Raw genomic sequence first — 14,119 nt, 5'->3', positions numbered from 1 at the left:
CAGTGTGTGCTGGACTTCTGTCTCTGTATCAGTGATTGCTGTGCAGTGTGTGCTGGACATCTGTCTCTGTATCAGTGACTGGTGCGCAGTGTGTGCTGGACTTCTGTCTGTATCAGTGACTGATGTGCAGTTTGTGCTGGACTTTCGTCTCTGTATCAGTGATTGCTGTGCAGTGTGTGCTGGACTTCTGTCTCTGTATCAGTGACTGATGTGCAGTGTGTGCTGGACTTCTGTCTCTGTATCAGTGACTGATGTGCAGTGTGTGCTGGACTTCTGTCTCTGTATCAGTGACTGATGTGCAGTGTGTGCTGGACTTCTGTCTCTGTATCAATGACTGCTGTGCAGTGTGTGCTGGACTTCTGTCTCTGTATCAGTGACTGATGTGCAGAGTGTGCTGGACGTCTGTCTCTGTATCAGTGATTGCTGTGCAGTGTGTGCTGGACGTCTGTCTCTGTATCAGTGATTGCTGTGCAGTGTGTGCTGGACTTCTGTCTCTGTATCAGTGACTGATGTGCAGTGTGTGCTGGACTTCTGTCTCTGTATCTGTGATTGCTGTGCAGTGTGTGCTGGACTTATGTCTCTGTATCAGTGATTGCTGTGCAGTGTGTGCTGGACTTGTGTCTGTAACAGTGACTGATGTGCAGTGTGTGCTGGACTTCTGTCTCTGTATCAGTGACTGATGTGCAGTGTGTGCTGGACTTCTGTCTCTGTATCAGTGACTGATGTGCAGTGTGTGCTGGACTTCTGTCTCTGTATCAGTGACTGATGTGCAGTGTGTGCTGGACTTCTGTCTCTGTATCAATGACTGCTGTGCAGTGTGTGCTGGACTTCTGTCTCTGTATCAGTGACTGATGTGCAGAGTGTGCTGGACGTCTGTCTCTGTATCAGTGATTGCTGTGCAGTGTGTGCTGGACGTCTGTCTCTGTATCAGTGATTGCTGTGCAGTGTGTGCTGGACTTCTGTCTCTGTATCAGTGACTGATGTGCAGTGTGTGCTGGACTTCTGTCTCTGTATCTGTGATTGCTGTGCAGTGTGTGCTGGACTTCTGTCTCTGTATCAGTGATTGCTGTGCAGTGTGTGCTGGACTTCTGTCTGTATCAGTGACCGATGTGCAGTTTGTACTGGACTTTTGTCTCTGTATCAGTGATTGCTGTGCAGTGTGTGCTGGACTTCTGTCTCTGTATCTGTGATTGCTGTGCAGTGTGTGCTGGACTTGTGTCTCTGTATCAGTGACTGATGTGCAGTGTGTGCTGGACTTCAGTCTCTGTATCAGTGACTGATGTGCAGTGTGTGCTGGACTTCTGTCTCTGTATCAGTGACTGTTGTGCAGTGTGTGCTGGACTTCTGTCTCTGTATCAATGACTGCTGTGCAGTGTGTGCTGGACGTCTGTCTCTGTATCAGTGACTGATGTACAGTGTGTGCTGGACTTCTGTCTCTGTATCTGTGATTGCTGTGCAGTGTGTGCTGGACTTGTGTCTCTGTATCAGTGATTGCTGTGCAGTGTGTGCTGGACTTGTGTCTGTAACAGTGACTGATGTGCAGTGTGTGCTGGACTTCTGTCTCTGTATCAGTGATTGCTGTGCAGTGTGTGCTGGACTTCTGTCTTTGTATCAGTAACTGATGTGCAGTGTGTGCTGGACGTCTGTCTTTATCAGTGATTGCTGTAGAGTGTGTGCTGGACTTCTGTCTGTATCAGTGACTGATGTGCAGTTTGTGCTGGACTTTCGTCTCTGTATCAGTGATTGCTGTGCAGTGTGTGTTGGACTTCTGTCTCTGTATCAGTGACTGATGTGCAGTGTGTGCTGGACGTCTGTCTCTGTATCAGTGATTGCTGTGCAGTGTGTGCTGGACATCTGTCTCTGTATCAGTGACTGGTGTGCAGTGTGTGCTGGACTTCTGTCTCTGTTTCAGTGACTGATGTGCAGCGTGTGCTGGACTTCTGTCTTTATCAGTGATTGCTGTACAGTGTGTGCTGGACTTCTGTCTGTATCAGTGACTGATGTGCAGTTTGTGCTGGACTTTCGTCTCTGTATCAGTGATTGCTGTGCAGTGTGTGCTGGACTTCTGTCTCTGTATCAGTGACTGATGTGCAGTGTGTGCTGGACTTCGGTCTCTGTATCAGTGACTGATGTGCAGTGTGTGCTGGACATCTGTCTCTGTATCAGTGACTAGTGCGCAGTGTGTGCTGGACTTCTGTCTGCATCAGTGACTGATGTGAAGTGTGTGCTGGACTTCTGTCTCTGTATCAGTGACTCATGTGCAGTGTGTGCTGGACCTCTGTCTCTGTATCAATGACTGCTGTGCAGTGTGTGCTGGACTTCTGTATCTGTATCAGTGACTGATGTGCAGTGTGTGCTGGACGTCTGTCTCTGTATCAGTGACTGATGTGCAGTGTGTGCTGGACTTCTGTCTCTGTATCAGTGATTGCTGTGCAGTGTGTGCTGGACTTCTGTCTCTGTATCAGTGATTGCTGTGCAGTGTGTGCTGGACATCTGTCTCTGTATCAGTGACTGGTGCGCAGTGTGTGCTGGACTTCTGTCTGTATCAGTGACTGATGTGCAGTTTGTGCTGGACTTTCGTCTCTGTATCAGTGATTGCTGTGCAGTGTGTGCTGGACTTCTGTCTCTGTATCAGTGACTGATGTGCAGTGTGTGCTGGACTTCTGTCTCTGTATCAGTGACTGATGTGCAGTGTGTGCTGGACTTCTGTCTCTGTATCAGTGACTGATGTGCAGTGTGTGCTGGACTTCTGTCTCTGTATCAATGACTGCTGTGCAGTGTGTGCTGGACTTCTGTCTCTGTATCAGTGACTGATGTGCAGAGTGTGCTGGACGTCTGTCTCTGTATCAGTGATTGCTGTGCAGTGTGTGCTGGACGTCTGTCTCTGTATCAGTGATTGCTGTGCAGTGTGTGCTGGACTTCTGTCTCTGTATCAGTGACTGATGTGCAGTGTGTGCTGGACTTCTGTCTCTGTATCTGTGATTGCTGTGCAGTGTGTGCTGGACTTGTGTCTGTAACAGTGACTGATGTGCAGTGTGTGCTAGACTTCTGTCTCTGTATCAGTGATTGCTGTGCAGTGTGTGCTGGACTTCTGTCTCTGTATCAGTAACTGATGTGCAGTGTGTGACGGACTTCTGTCTTTATCAGTGATTGCTGTAGAGTGTGTGCTGGACTTCTGTCTGTATCAGTGACTGATGTGCAGTTTGTGCTGGACTTTCGTCTCTGTATCAGTGATTGCTGTGCAGTGTGTGTTGGACTTCTGTCTCTGTATCAGTGACTGATGTGCAGTGTGTGCTGGACGTCTGTCTCTGTATCAGTGATTGCTGTGCAGTGTGTGCTGGACATCTGTCTCTGTATCAGTGACTGGTGTGCAGTGTGTGCTGGACTTCTGTCTCTGTTTCAGTGACTGATGTGCAGCGTGTGCTGGACTTCTGTCTTTATCAGTGATTGCTGTACAGTGTGTGCTGGACTTCTGTCTGTATCAGTGACTGATGTGCAGTTTGTGCTGGACTTTCGTCTCTGTATCAGTGATTGCTGTGCAGTGTGTGCTGGACTTCTGTCTCTGTATCAGTGACTGATGTGCAGTGTGTGCTGGACTTCTGTCTCTGTATCAGTGACTGATGTGCAGTGTGTGCTGGACATCAGTCTCTGTATCAGTGACTGGTGCGCAGTGTGTGCTGGACTTCTGTCTGCATCAGTGACTGATGTGCAGTTTGTACTGGACCTCTGTCTCTGTATCAGTGATTGCTGTGCAGTGTGTACTGGACTTCTGTCTCTGTATCAGTGACTGATATGCAGTGTGTGCTGGACTTCTGTCTCTGTATCAGTGACTGATGTGCAGTGTGTGCTGGACTTCTGTCTATGGATCAGTGATTGCTGTGCAGTGTGTGCTGGACTTCTGTCTCTGTATCAGTGACTGATGTGCAGTGTGTGCTGGATGTCTGTCTCTGTAGCAGTGATTGCTGTGCAGTGTGTGCTGGACGTCTGTCTCTGTATCAGTGACTGATGTGCAGTGTGTGCTGGACGTCTGTCTCTGTATCAGTGACTTATGTGCAGTGTGTGCTGGACTTTTGTCTGTATCAGTGACTGATGTGCAGTTTTTACTGGACTTCTGTCTCTGTATCAGTGATTGCTGTGCAGTGTGTACTGGACTTCTGTCTCTGCATAAGTGACTGATGTGCAGTGTGTGCTGGACGTCTGTGTCTGTATCAGTGATTACTGTGCAGTGTGTGCTGTAGTTGTTTCTCTGTGTTTCAGTGATTGACAAATAGTGCACTGGAATTCCATCTCCATCTCCCAGTGATTAATGTGCATTGATGTCTTTCTCTTGTAAGTGGTTACCATGGAGTGTAGTCTGGTTGTTTGTCTCCACATTCTTCTTTCAATGTTTGGTGTGTAGTGTGTGGTTAAGTTCAGCCTCCCTAATTGACGTGTAATGTGTGTTGGAGTCCTGTTTCCCTCTGTGAGCAACTGACATGCAGTGTACGCTGGTTGTTTGTCTGTATCTTCCTTCTGCAGTGACTGATGTGTACCGAGGCCTGTCTCCTTTTCTGAATGATAGACATACAGTGTAGGCTGGAAGCCTCTCTTCACCTTCATCTCTCAGTGTTTGATGTGAAGCAAGTGCTTCATTGATGTGATTGATGTATACTGTGTGCTGATGTCCTGTCACCTTCTCTAAGTTATTGATTTGCAGTACATGCTGGGTTGTCTCCACCATCTTTATAATTGATGTAAAGTGATGTCTGAATCCTCTAAGTGACTGATGTGCAGTGTACAATGGTTATTTGTCTTTACCATCTCTCATTGACCGATATGCTGTGAGGTTTGATTCCTTATCTAAGAGATTGCCATGCAGTATATGCGGGAGGTCTGTCTCCACCTTCTCTTAGTCTGTGCTTGATTCTTTCTCTGTGATTGATGTAAAGTGATGTCTGCTTCCTCTAAGTGACTGATGTGCAGTGTACGATGGTTATTTGTCTTCACCATATCTCATTGATCGATATGCTGTGAGGTTTGATTCCTTATCTAAGTGTTTGCCATGCAGTATATGCGGGAAGTCTGTCTCCACCTTCTTTTAGTCTGTGCTTGATTCTTTCTCTGTGATTGATGTAAAGTGATGTCTGCCTCGTCTAAGTGACTGATGTGCAGTGTATGATGGTTATTTGTCTTGCCCCGCATTCCCTCGAATAGATATGGGGATCTACCATCCCTTGAGTCGGTTGATTGGCTAATCAAACCTATGCCCCCGGTCTCCGCCACTAAGAGAACAGTCGATATAAATAGGGGGTATACTGCTTGGGATTACATTTTTGTTAGCAACCACAAACCTAAAACTACCACACACGAATCGATTTTGGGGGTGTCCGGAGTGGGTACAGAGCCAAGCCCAGGACCAGCTATTACCACTGGGGTTCTAGGTGATTTAACAATCCTATCGCCTGTTTCGAAGACAAGTACTCAAGAGCTGACCTTAGTTGGGTCTAGACTAGAGAGTCTTGATACTCTTGCTGGACGCGTTCGTCTCCCAAATTTGGGGGTGTTAATGAACGTGTATTAGTATTACCCACAGCCTTAAGGACAGGTCATCAAGATGTACCAGCTGAGGGGACACAAGTAACAAGACCAGCAATTATTCCTCATAATCTAATATTGATATCTTGGAATATTGCAGGTCTGATGAAAAACCTTTGTGACCCAGATTGGTCTAATTACATAGATTCTAGCGACATCTGTCTCCTTCAGGAAACATGGGCCCTGGAAATACCGCATAGAGTGGGATATAGGACCTTTAACATAGAAGCAGTACCATCTGCCAGAGGAAGACCGTCCGGGGTGCTTACAATATAGGTAAAAGTGTCCTTGGAAGCTAGTATCACACCATTAAATATTGACTCAGTGGATATACTGGGGCTGGAAGTCAAAATGAAGGATGGTAGGTGTGTCCTTCTATTCAATGTATATAATCGACCATGTGGGTTATCAAAGGAGTCCCCTATCTTGGAGAAACTAGATAACTTTTTAACCAACTGTGTAGACATTCCAAGTATAATAATTGGCGGAGATCTGAATTGCAACTTCGAGCCAATCTTAGGGTTTGGTGATGTTTTTGGAGACGACGATATGGCTAACAATATTCCATCCCTATTTTACACGGAGGGTGTGCGTTGTACGACTCTAGCAGTCCAAATTATGGGATTATCAACAGCACACGGTCTGAGGGCTTGTAATGGCCGCCTCCCCTCCGATTCCCCAAAGGCTGCGACCTTTGTCAAAAATAATTCACAAAGCCGTATTGATTATATACTAGTTTCCTTTGATGTCTGGCCTTACTTAACAGACCTCGAAATCTTGCCTAGATTTGAAAGTGATCATCGCCCATTACACTTAACAATAGACCATCGGATATTCCCTAGCACTGGTGTAGTGAAGGAGTATTATCCTGTGGGTAATAGTATTAATGATACACCATTAATGAGCAACAATAGGCGTTCACTTAAATGGGCTAGTGTATTGGGTAACGGAGAAGCTTTAGCATGTATTTATTTGCTCTTCGCTGACACATTTGTTAGCTATCTGAGTCAACCGGTAGGAGGTAACGATTTCATTGACTTGCATACCGGTCTTTTTTCGTCTTTAGTACCCTATGTGTCAAAAATGCCAAAAAAAAAGCTGCAAAAAAAAATAAGCTCCGTGGGTGCTCAACCCTGGTATAATAAAGAGTGTTGTTTGAGCAAGGCCCTACTCCTAGAAGCAATTCAAAATAAGACACCAGATGCGATTAGGGCATCAAGGAAGGAATATAGGAGGATTCAGGACATTGCTAGAACAAGTTGGGATGAGGACTGCTGGGTGAACATGCTATTGGCGGCTAAGTGCAGGGATAATGAGGGATTCTGGAAATTAGTCGCAAATGGGAAACTTGTAGGTAAAACACCTGATAACGTGTTCATTGATGAACAGATATGGGTTAACCACTTTACCCACTTATACGATGCCCCAGAAAACTTGGAGGTAACTACAGAGGATTGCCCATGGCTTGTAGCTTGTACTGACACCATAGTCTTTAGCCTAGAAGAAACTGAGCTTGCTATTAGCTCAGTTAAAAATGGCAAAGCACCGGGCCTCGATAAGATACCCGGTGACTTGTACAAACACGAGACTAGAGTCTGGGCTCCATACGTTAATCAGCTTTTTAACATTTTAGTTACTGGTGCAAACTTACCTGATAGCTGGAGGGGAGCGGAGATTATTTTAATTTTCAAAAAGGGCGATAGAAATGACCCGTCTAACTATCGTCCTATCTGTTTAATCGATATTTTACAAAAAATATTTTCTAGGCACCTTTTATCACGCATACATTCCTGGATAGAGGAGAATGCTATTCTCACAAAGTTCCAGGCAGGTTTTAGGAGCAAAATCAGTACAATTGACCAAGTTTTCAGATTTTGTTGTCTTTGTTGGAAATATGTTTTTTTTACGGAAGGGGCACATTATTGTAGCTTTTGTTGACCTTAGGGCAGCTTTTCATTTAGTTGTACGTGATCGTTTATGGAATTGTTTGCATATGTTGGGGTTACCGACTTGTATACTTCAACAGATCAAACGAATGCATGATAACAACTATACTAGAGTGCGTTGGGGTCTAAACGGGGAGTTAACTAAACCAGTTCCAATTAAGCGGGGAGTCCGCCAAGGGTATGTCCTGGCTCCCACGCTTTTTTCTTTATTTGGTAACGACATCCCAGCTCACCTACAAGAGTGTAATAACGATTCACCTAAACTGAATGGAGAGAGGGTACCCGCACTCTTATTTGCGGATGATACAATCCTGGTTTCGCAAACGCCCATTGGTCTACAAACCCTTTTAAATTCTTTCCAACTTTATTGCAATAAGAAAGGTCTAGAAATAAACTCAAAGAAGACAAAATGTATGGCCCTTAATCCCCATAAATCCTTTAAGGGTAATTTCTTCCTAAATAGCCAAAAACTGGAACTTGTGTCTGATTTTTCTTATTTGGGAGTTTCCTTAGATTCCAAAAACTCATGGAAAACCCAAATTGAAAAAAGCAAAACGATTCTTACTCAGAACAACTTACCTATTTTAAAGAGACATGGGGCGAATCTTAGTAAATCTATATCACCAGCACTTGAAGTGCTCAAATTTAAGGCCCAGTCTGCAGCACTTTATGGTGCAGAAATCTGGGGCCCGAATGCTGGGAATCTTTTTATGAAAAATGAAAATAATTTTTATAGAAGTATTTTAAGACTACCCAAACGTACACCTCTTTTACCCATTTCCTTAGATCTTTGCATAAAACGCACTGACCATCTCGCAATATTACGCCCTCTTTCTTATTGGGTGAGACTCTGGTGTACACCTGAGCTTGCAGTTTATAGAGATGGTCTTTCAGAACTGAAGAGCCTGGACGCTTATAATTCCAATCCCTGGTTAAAACATGTCAAAACCTGGCTGTGCAGAATAGGGTTGTCTCACTTTTGGGTTGACCCATCGCGCTTGACACGAAGCTGTAAACAACATGTAAAGGTAAAATTTTGGGCTTATATAACATGCAATTTCCCAAACGATCTGACATATGGATCCAATACAAGCAGTTTTCTCGCATTTAAGGACTGCCCACAATTTGAAGACTTTTTAGACGAGGTCCAACCGCCGCTGGCAAAAAGTATATACCTGAAATTCAGGTATGGAATACTTAAATCAAATGTACTGCTAGCTGGATGGTCAATGTCAACGGGGACACTGAAAAGCCCAAAATGTGTGTGCTGCCAATCCAATTCTACAGAGGATGTCAACCACATCCTGTTTTTTTGTACTGCGTATGAGTTGGCAAGGAAACGATGGATAAAGCCTCTGTGTAATGCTTTGGGTATACGATCATATGTTGATGCACATAGGATTATTAAAACAGATACTAGACAACCTGTAGTGTTCTGTATCAGTAGGTTCTTATTGTCAGTCAGTTTTTCACGTAAGAGATTGGGTCTGGACTTATACATAACTTGGCCTTGTGTATCTATTATGTATTTGCTAGGATTGTTCTGACCGCTATTGATTGTACATTAATGAGTTGATTGTACTTTAATGAATTGCCTCAGTCGATTATTATCTTCTGGATTAGTATACAACAGTCTTTTATATTATATCTTTACGTGCCTTTTTAAATAACTTATGAATTTTATTGTATCTCCTGCAAACCCCACTGGTTACCTTGTATTTAATCTGTTTTTCACCATTGTAATATGTGTTTCTTTTTGTTTGTATGTATCTTTTATGACTAAAATGTGCCGAAACAAATATTAAATAAAAAAAATATATTTGTCTTCGCCATCTCTCAGTGAATGATATGCAGTGAGGTTTAGTTCATTCTCAAAGTGATTGGCATGCAGTACATGCTTGAAGTCTGTCTCCACATTCTCTCACTCAGTGTGTGCTCAAGTTCTTTCTCTGTGATTGATGTGAAGTGAGGTCTTTCTCCTCTAGGTGATTGATGCACAGTGTACAATGGTTGTTTGTCTTCACCATCTCTCAGTGATCGATATTCAGTGAGGTTTGGTTCCTTCTCTAAGTGATTGGTATTCAGTGTATGCTGGAAGTCTGTCTCCACCTCCTCTCAGTGTGTGCTGTAGCTCTTTCTCTGTGATTGATGTGAAGTGAGGTTTGCCTCCTCTAGATGATTGATTCACAGTCTACATTGGTTGTTTGTCATCACCATCTCTCAGTGATTGATATCCAGTGCGGTTTGGTTCCATCTCCAAGTGATTGGCATGCTGTAAATGCTGGAATTCTGTCTCCACATTCTCTTAGTGTGTGCTTGAGTTCTTTCTCTGTGTGATTGATGGGAAGGGTGCTGGAATCTCATCTCATCTCTCCTTCCCTCAGTGATTGACATGCAGTGTGCCCTGGAAGTCTGTTTCCTCAATCAATTCTAAGTAATTGATGTGCGGTGTATACTTGGATTTTTCTGATTCTTTGATCCTTTCTTGTTTGGACCTTACCCATTGCCTTTTCTCTCCACACAGTTGAGGTGGTTGCTGGGAAGCCCATGTCTTGGCACGATAACCTGGAGGAAGTCGTAGATGGTAAGAAGCTCTGCGTCCCTTGCGACTTGAAAAAGGAAGTTGCCTTTGCGGCTGTCCAGCATTGAAGGCAAAATGTGCTCATCTGAATGAATATATGGGTGTTTCCTGCTTCTGTTAGCCTGTTTTATCTTCTTCATACTTTTTATACTTTTTTCTAATTGTTTAGAATTGTGTTTTCTTCTAGATTTTATATTTAACCAAACTATATTTCCAGCACTGTTGTAGCCTTCCTCTTTTCAGCCAGTTTAAAGTCAACGCAGAAGAATAACCTCAAACCAATTAAGTTGGCTTAGACAGTCTGCATCTCTGGATCAATGGTCCAAATCTTAACCAGACTCCGTATTTTATCCATTGTTGGGTTATAAAACATGCTGAGCCGAACGTGAGGGTTCCAGTAGCCTTCATGAGCTTTGGCCCGTGAAAGACGTCACCAGAGTTCTCGCTGAGATACATCACCATGATAGAAATGGTAATGTCAAGGGTAGAGCTGGCATCTCCTCTTTGTGGACCTCCTAATGCTCTCTGCACCACCAAGAGAGTCCAGGGACTTCTGGCTGCAGTCCAGGAACTTCTGGCTGCTTTAACTGCTACAAAACAATTTTGTGTTGATTCCTGTTCTACAGGTTCTGTGTAGCTCACGCTTGTTAGCATTGCTGCCCTCCTCAACACAACCGTGGCAGCCCTTGTGTTATAGCATGCCAGAGGTCACAGTTTACTGATATGATTTTTAATGCACCGGTATGTCGTCCAGGCCGCTTCTACATGCAGTTAGGGGTGTAGCAGCATGCACGGCGCAGAACATAAATTGAGGAAACTTGCTCAATAAGGTTGTCTTGAGCGCTTACAAGCTGGTAAGGAAGATGGGCCTTGTCCCAAAAATGGGGTTCTAACAATGACTACCCAAGGAAGGTAGATTTCTTTGAAGAATTTGTTTGAATCGTTCTGTCTTCAGTGCTTTTCTAACAAAGTCTACTCAAAGAATGTAGGTTTCTAAGATGAGTTTTGTCTTCCATGTTTTTCTAAAGGATACTGAATTGGGCTGAGTTCACAAGGGAGTGCCCGAGACCTTCTGATGAATGGAGACCTGAGCTCTTGGTTTCTTCTCATTGATGCTTCCTTTTGATTCTGCACATATCAATAAGGCATGGCCTCCAGGACCCAAACATATGCCCTGGTGCATTACAGAGGCCACTTGGAGAGGTAGAGAGGGCATCGTCTCTGAAGGACTTGACCTTCAGCATTACCCTTCGCCTGACTGGGACCAGCACAGTTTTGTTTCAAAGCTGTGGTGATATGATTGTTTCCACAAAATTTAGACACACTGTTGCTACTTGGTTCTGAATCCTTACGAGGTTCCAATTGTTTTTGTAAGCAGAGCTAATATTGACCATATGGCAATAATCTAAATGTAATATCACCAGAGTGGTCCTTACAGATTAGTGAATAGTGAGCAGCCAAAATGTTGGTCCCCCATTTCCCAAAGTAGGTATTCAAAATACAAATGATTCCAACTGTCTTCAAATATCTAAGGTATAACTTATCGGTGTTTATCGCTGCACCATTTATAGTTACTGAATTGCCTATGAATTTATCTCAAAACCAAATTTAGAAAACAATCTCTAATCTTGTAAAAATGGCAAAGTCTAAAAATAGCTTCTTTTCCATAATTTGAATGATAAAATATATTTACAGATTTTTATCCAATGCTTAATATCACACTTATTGCATAGACATCCAATTCATGCACTATGCTTGTGGCTGTGGTTCTATTTTGAGCGTTCTCATATAGATTCCCAAGATTCCCTGCCTTTTTATCTCACTCTCAGAGGTTCCTTTTCATCCTCGATATCCCCTTTTTGTATTTTTCTCTCTTTTGCTCTGGATCTGCTAAGGAGAAATAAGTGCCAGTCTTCTAACATCACTGCCAGTGGGCCCCACCTGCAACCATCGGCTCAAATCAAGCACTGAAGAAACACATGGAGGCTTGAAACAAAGATGTCTGCTGCAACAATCCCCTTCAATCTATTTGTGGTAGATACGCGTGTGCATCAGGAGATAGGTGGATCCTTCTCAGCAGGGTTTAGGGAATAAAGGTGCCCACATTCTGCAAAATGCAGATGAGGTAGTTGTTAGGAAGAAATACAATTATAGCTGGAAACTGGGCTCCAACTTGCAGGGAAAGGCTCGAAAGTATGCTTAAGTATGGTTGCTTTGAAATGACGGTACGATGTATGGATGGTACCTGCTCATGTCATCTGACTGACGTGGAATAGAAAGTGAGTATTTCAATTTAATATAATTTAATGATCACTATGAAGGTAGTTCCCTTGCCCAATTGTGAATACCTGTCAGGCAAACATGCTATAACATACCCCCAACTCTGATTTAGGCCTGTGGCTCCTTCATCAAAGTTTAAGGCAGAACACAGATACATTTCTTCTTGCATCCAGAAGATGTGTAGAGAGGGCTCAGAACTAGCTGTCAGAGCAGCTTTGGAGTAGGAACAAGAGCTGGAAAGAGACTTTCACCTGTGGTAGTCCTGGCTCCACATATCGTCACGAAATGTGCCCTTTGAGGTTTTTCGCCTCTTCCAACCCTGCTCTTTCTTTGCTTCACACAGGAGAGATAGCATCTTCCAGTTGTGGTGTTCATAGATCCTCCCATTTACTGACTTCCTGGTTGATGAAGATGACATTACAACATTGATGATGACTACATGATTTACCTGTTACTATTTCATACGTAGAGGCGAGGAACTCGGACGTAGGTGAAGAGACGGGAGACATTCCTTCAAACACGCTTGACCAAAGGGGTCTTCCTTCCTCACCCTCCAATGGGGCTAGTAGATCGGATTTGATAGGGCTTGAATAGATTAGCCGCACACCGGTGGAGTGTGATATTGATCACCCCACTCAGTGGAACCCTCCCACCACAGTACGGTAAGGGTGGAGCCCGATTTTGTTTATTATAGGTCCTGATGAATGCCATGGACCCTACTGGGCCAACAGGCAGAAACATGTTGACTACTCACATCACGGTGAGGGGACAATAGAATCCCCAACACACCGACCATTTATTTTAACCACCATAAAGATGCCAAGTTACATTTAAATGAGTTTGACATCTGTAATGGCCTTTTAAACTTCACTTTTCTTGCAAGGGCCCCCACTTAGCTTCAGAAGTGTATCCCTGTCGTCAGGTGTATGCCCGCCCTCTACCAAACCAAGTTTTTAGAGAGTGAGGACTGGTCAGTGATGAAGAATGACACCAGGTGGTGTGAGACCAGTCCTCTCACTTTTTGTGAGATGCCTGCACTCACAAAATAACGCTGTAGCACTTAGGTCACCAAACTGGGAGTGGCTCTTTTTGTGTTAAACACTATTTCATACGTGTCACACATCCATTTTCAAGAAGTTGTCTCACACATCCACCACCACAAAACCCCTGTGTATTAATTCATGTGAGGGTAGTGCTAGGCAGAAAGAGTGAAAATTGAATGAATGGCACTGTTGATTGTCCATTATATGAGACACAGTGGGAACAATCAAACCAATCTTTCCTGCAGTGAAAGGACATCCTCTTTGTCCACATTCAGTGCACTTATTCTCAGAAACAATCCCTTAGTGCTGATGCATGGGTTGTTTGCATACAATCACTGTGCTGCGTTGAGTGGATTCTGACACCAGCTTTGGCAGATTTGGAAGGCCCACGAGGCAAGTCTTTCATCTGGGGAATCTTCCGATGTTTCTCCATCACTTCCCCAGCATGTAACTGAGTCGAATGGTGGAAGCCTCCGGCTGACGAACAGAAATAACGAAAGATGTCCATACACCTGGAAACTCAGAGTACGAAGACACCCATGAAGTGCCACAGTCCTGTCCATAATACCACCATTGCTTAATCTGTAGAAGAACAAGTGCTGGGCCCAAAAGTTTGATCAGAAGCTCACAGCTGGTGCGGACTACCATGGCTGCATAATCTTGATTCCGCCTCATGCTTCGCTAATTCACCACCA

At 44.0% G+C, this 14,119-nt stretch overlaps 1 protein-coding gene across 2 annotated transcripts in view; it reads left to right on the top strand.

Annotated features, from left to right (window-relative positions):
- Nucleotides 1-14,119, top strand: part of CFAP144 (cilia and flagella associated protein 144) — a 70,449-nt gene that overhangs the window by 45,239 nt on the left and 11,091 nt on the right. For both annotated transcript variants that reach the window (XM_078673536.1, XM_078673537.1), the window contains one exon: nt 10,045-10,104. In XM_078673536.1, coding sequence (XP_078529662.1) covers nt 10,045-10,104 — 60 coding nt within the window. The remainder of the gene's footprint in view (nt 1-10,044; nt 10,105-14,119) is intronic.

The sequence above is a fragment of the Lissotriton helveticus genome, chromosome 1_2, assembly GCF_964261635.1.
Source record: "Lissotriton helveticus chromosome 1_2, aLisHel1.1, whole genome shotgun sequence".
NCBI classification, from domain to species: Eukaryota; Metazoa; Chordata; class Amphibia; order Caudata; family Salamandridae; genus Lissotriton; species Lissotriton helveticus.
The sequence above is the reverse complement of the archived record's forward strand: the minus strand, read 5'-3'. Positions and strand labels throughout refer to the sequence as shown.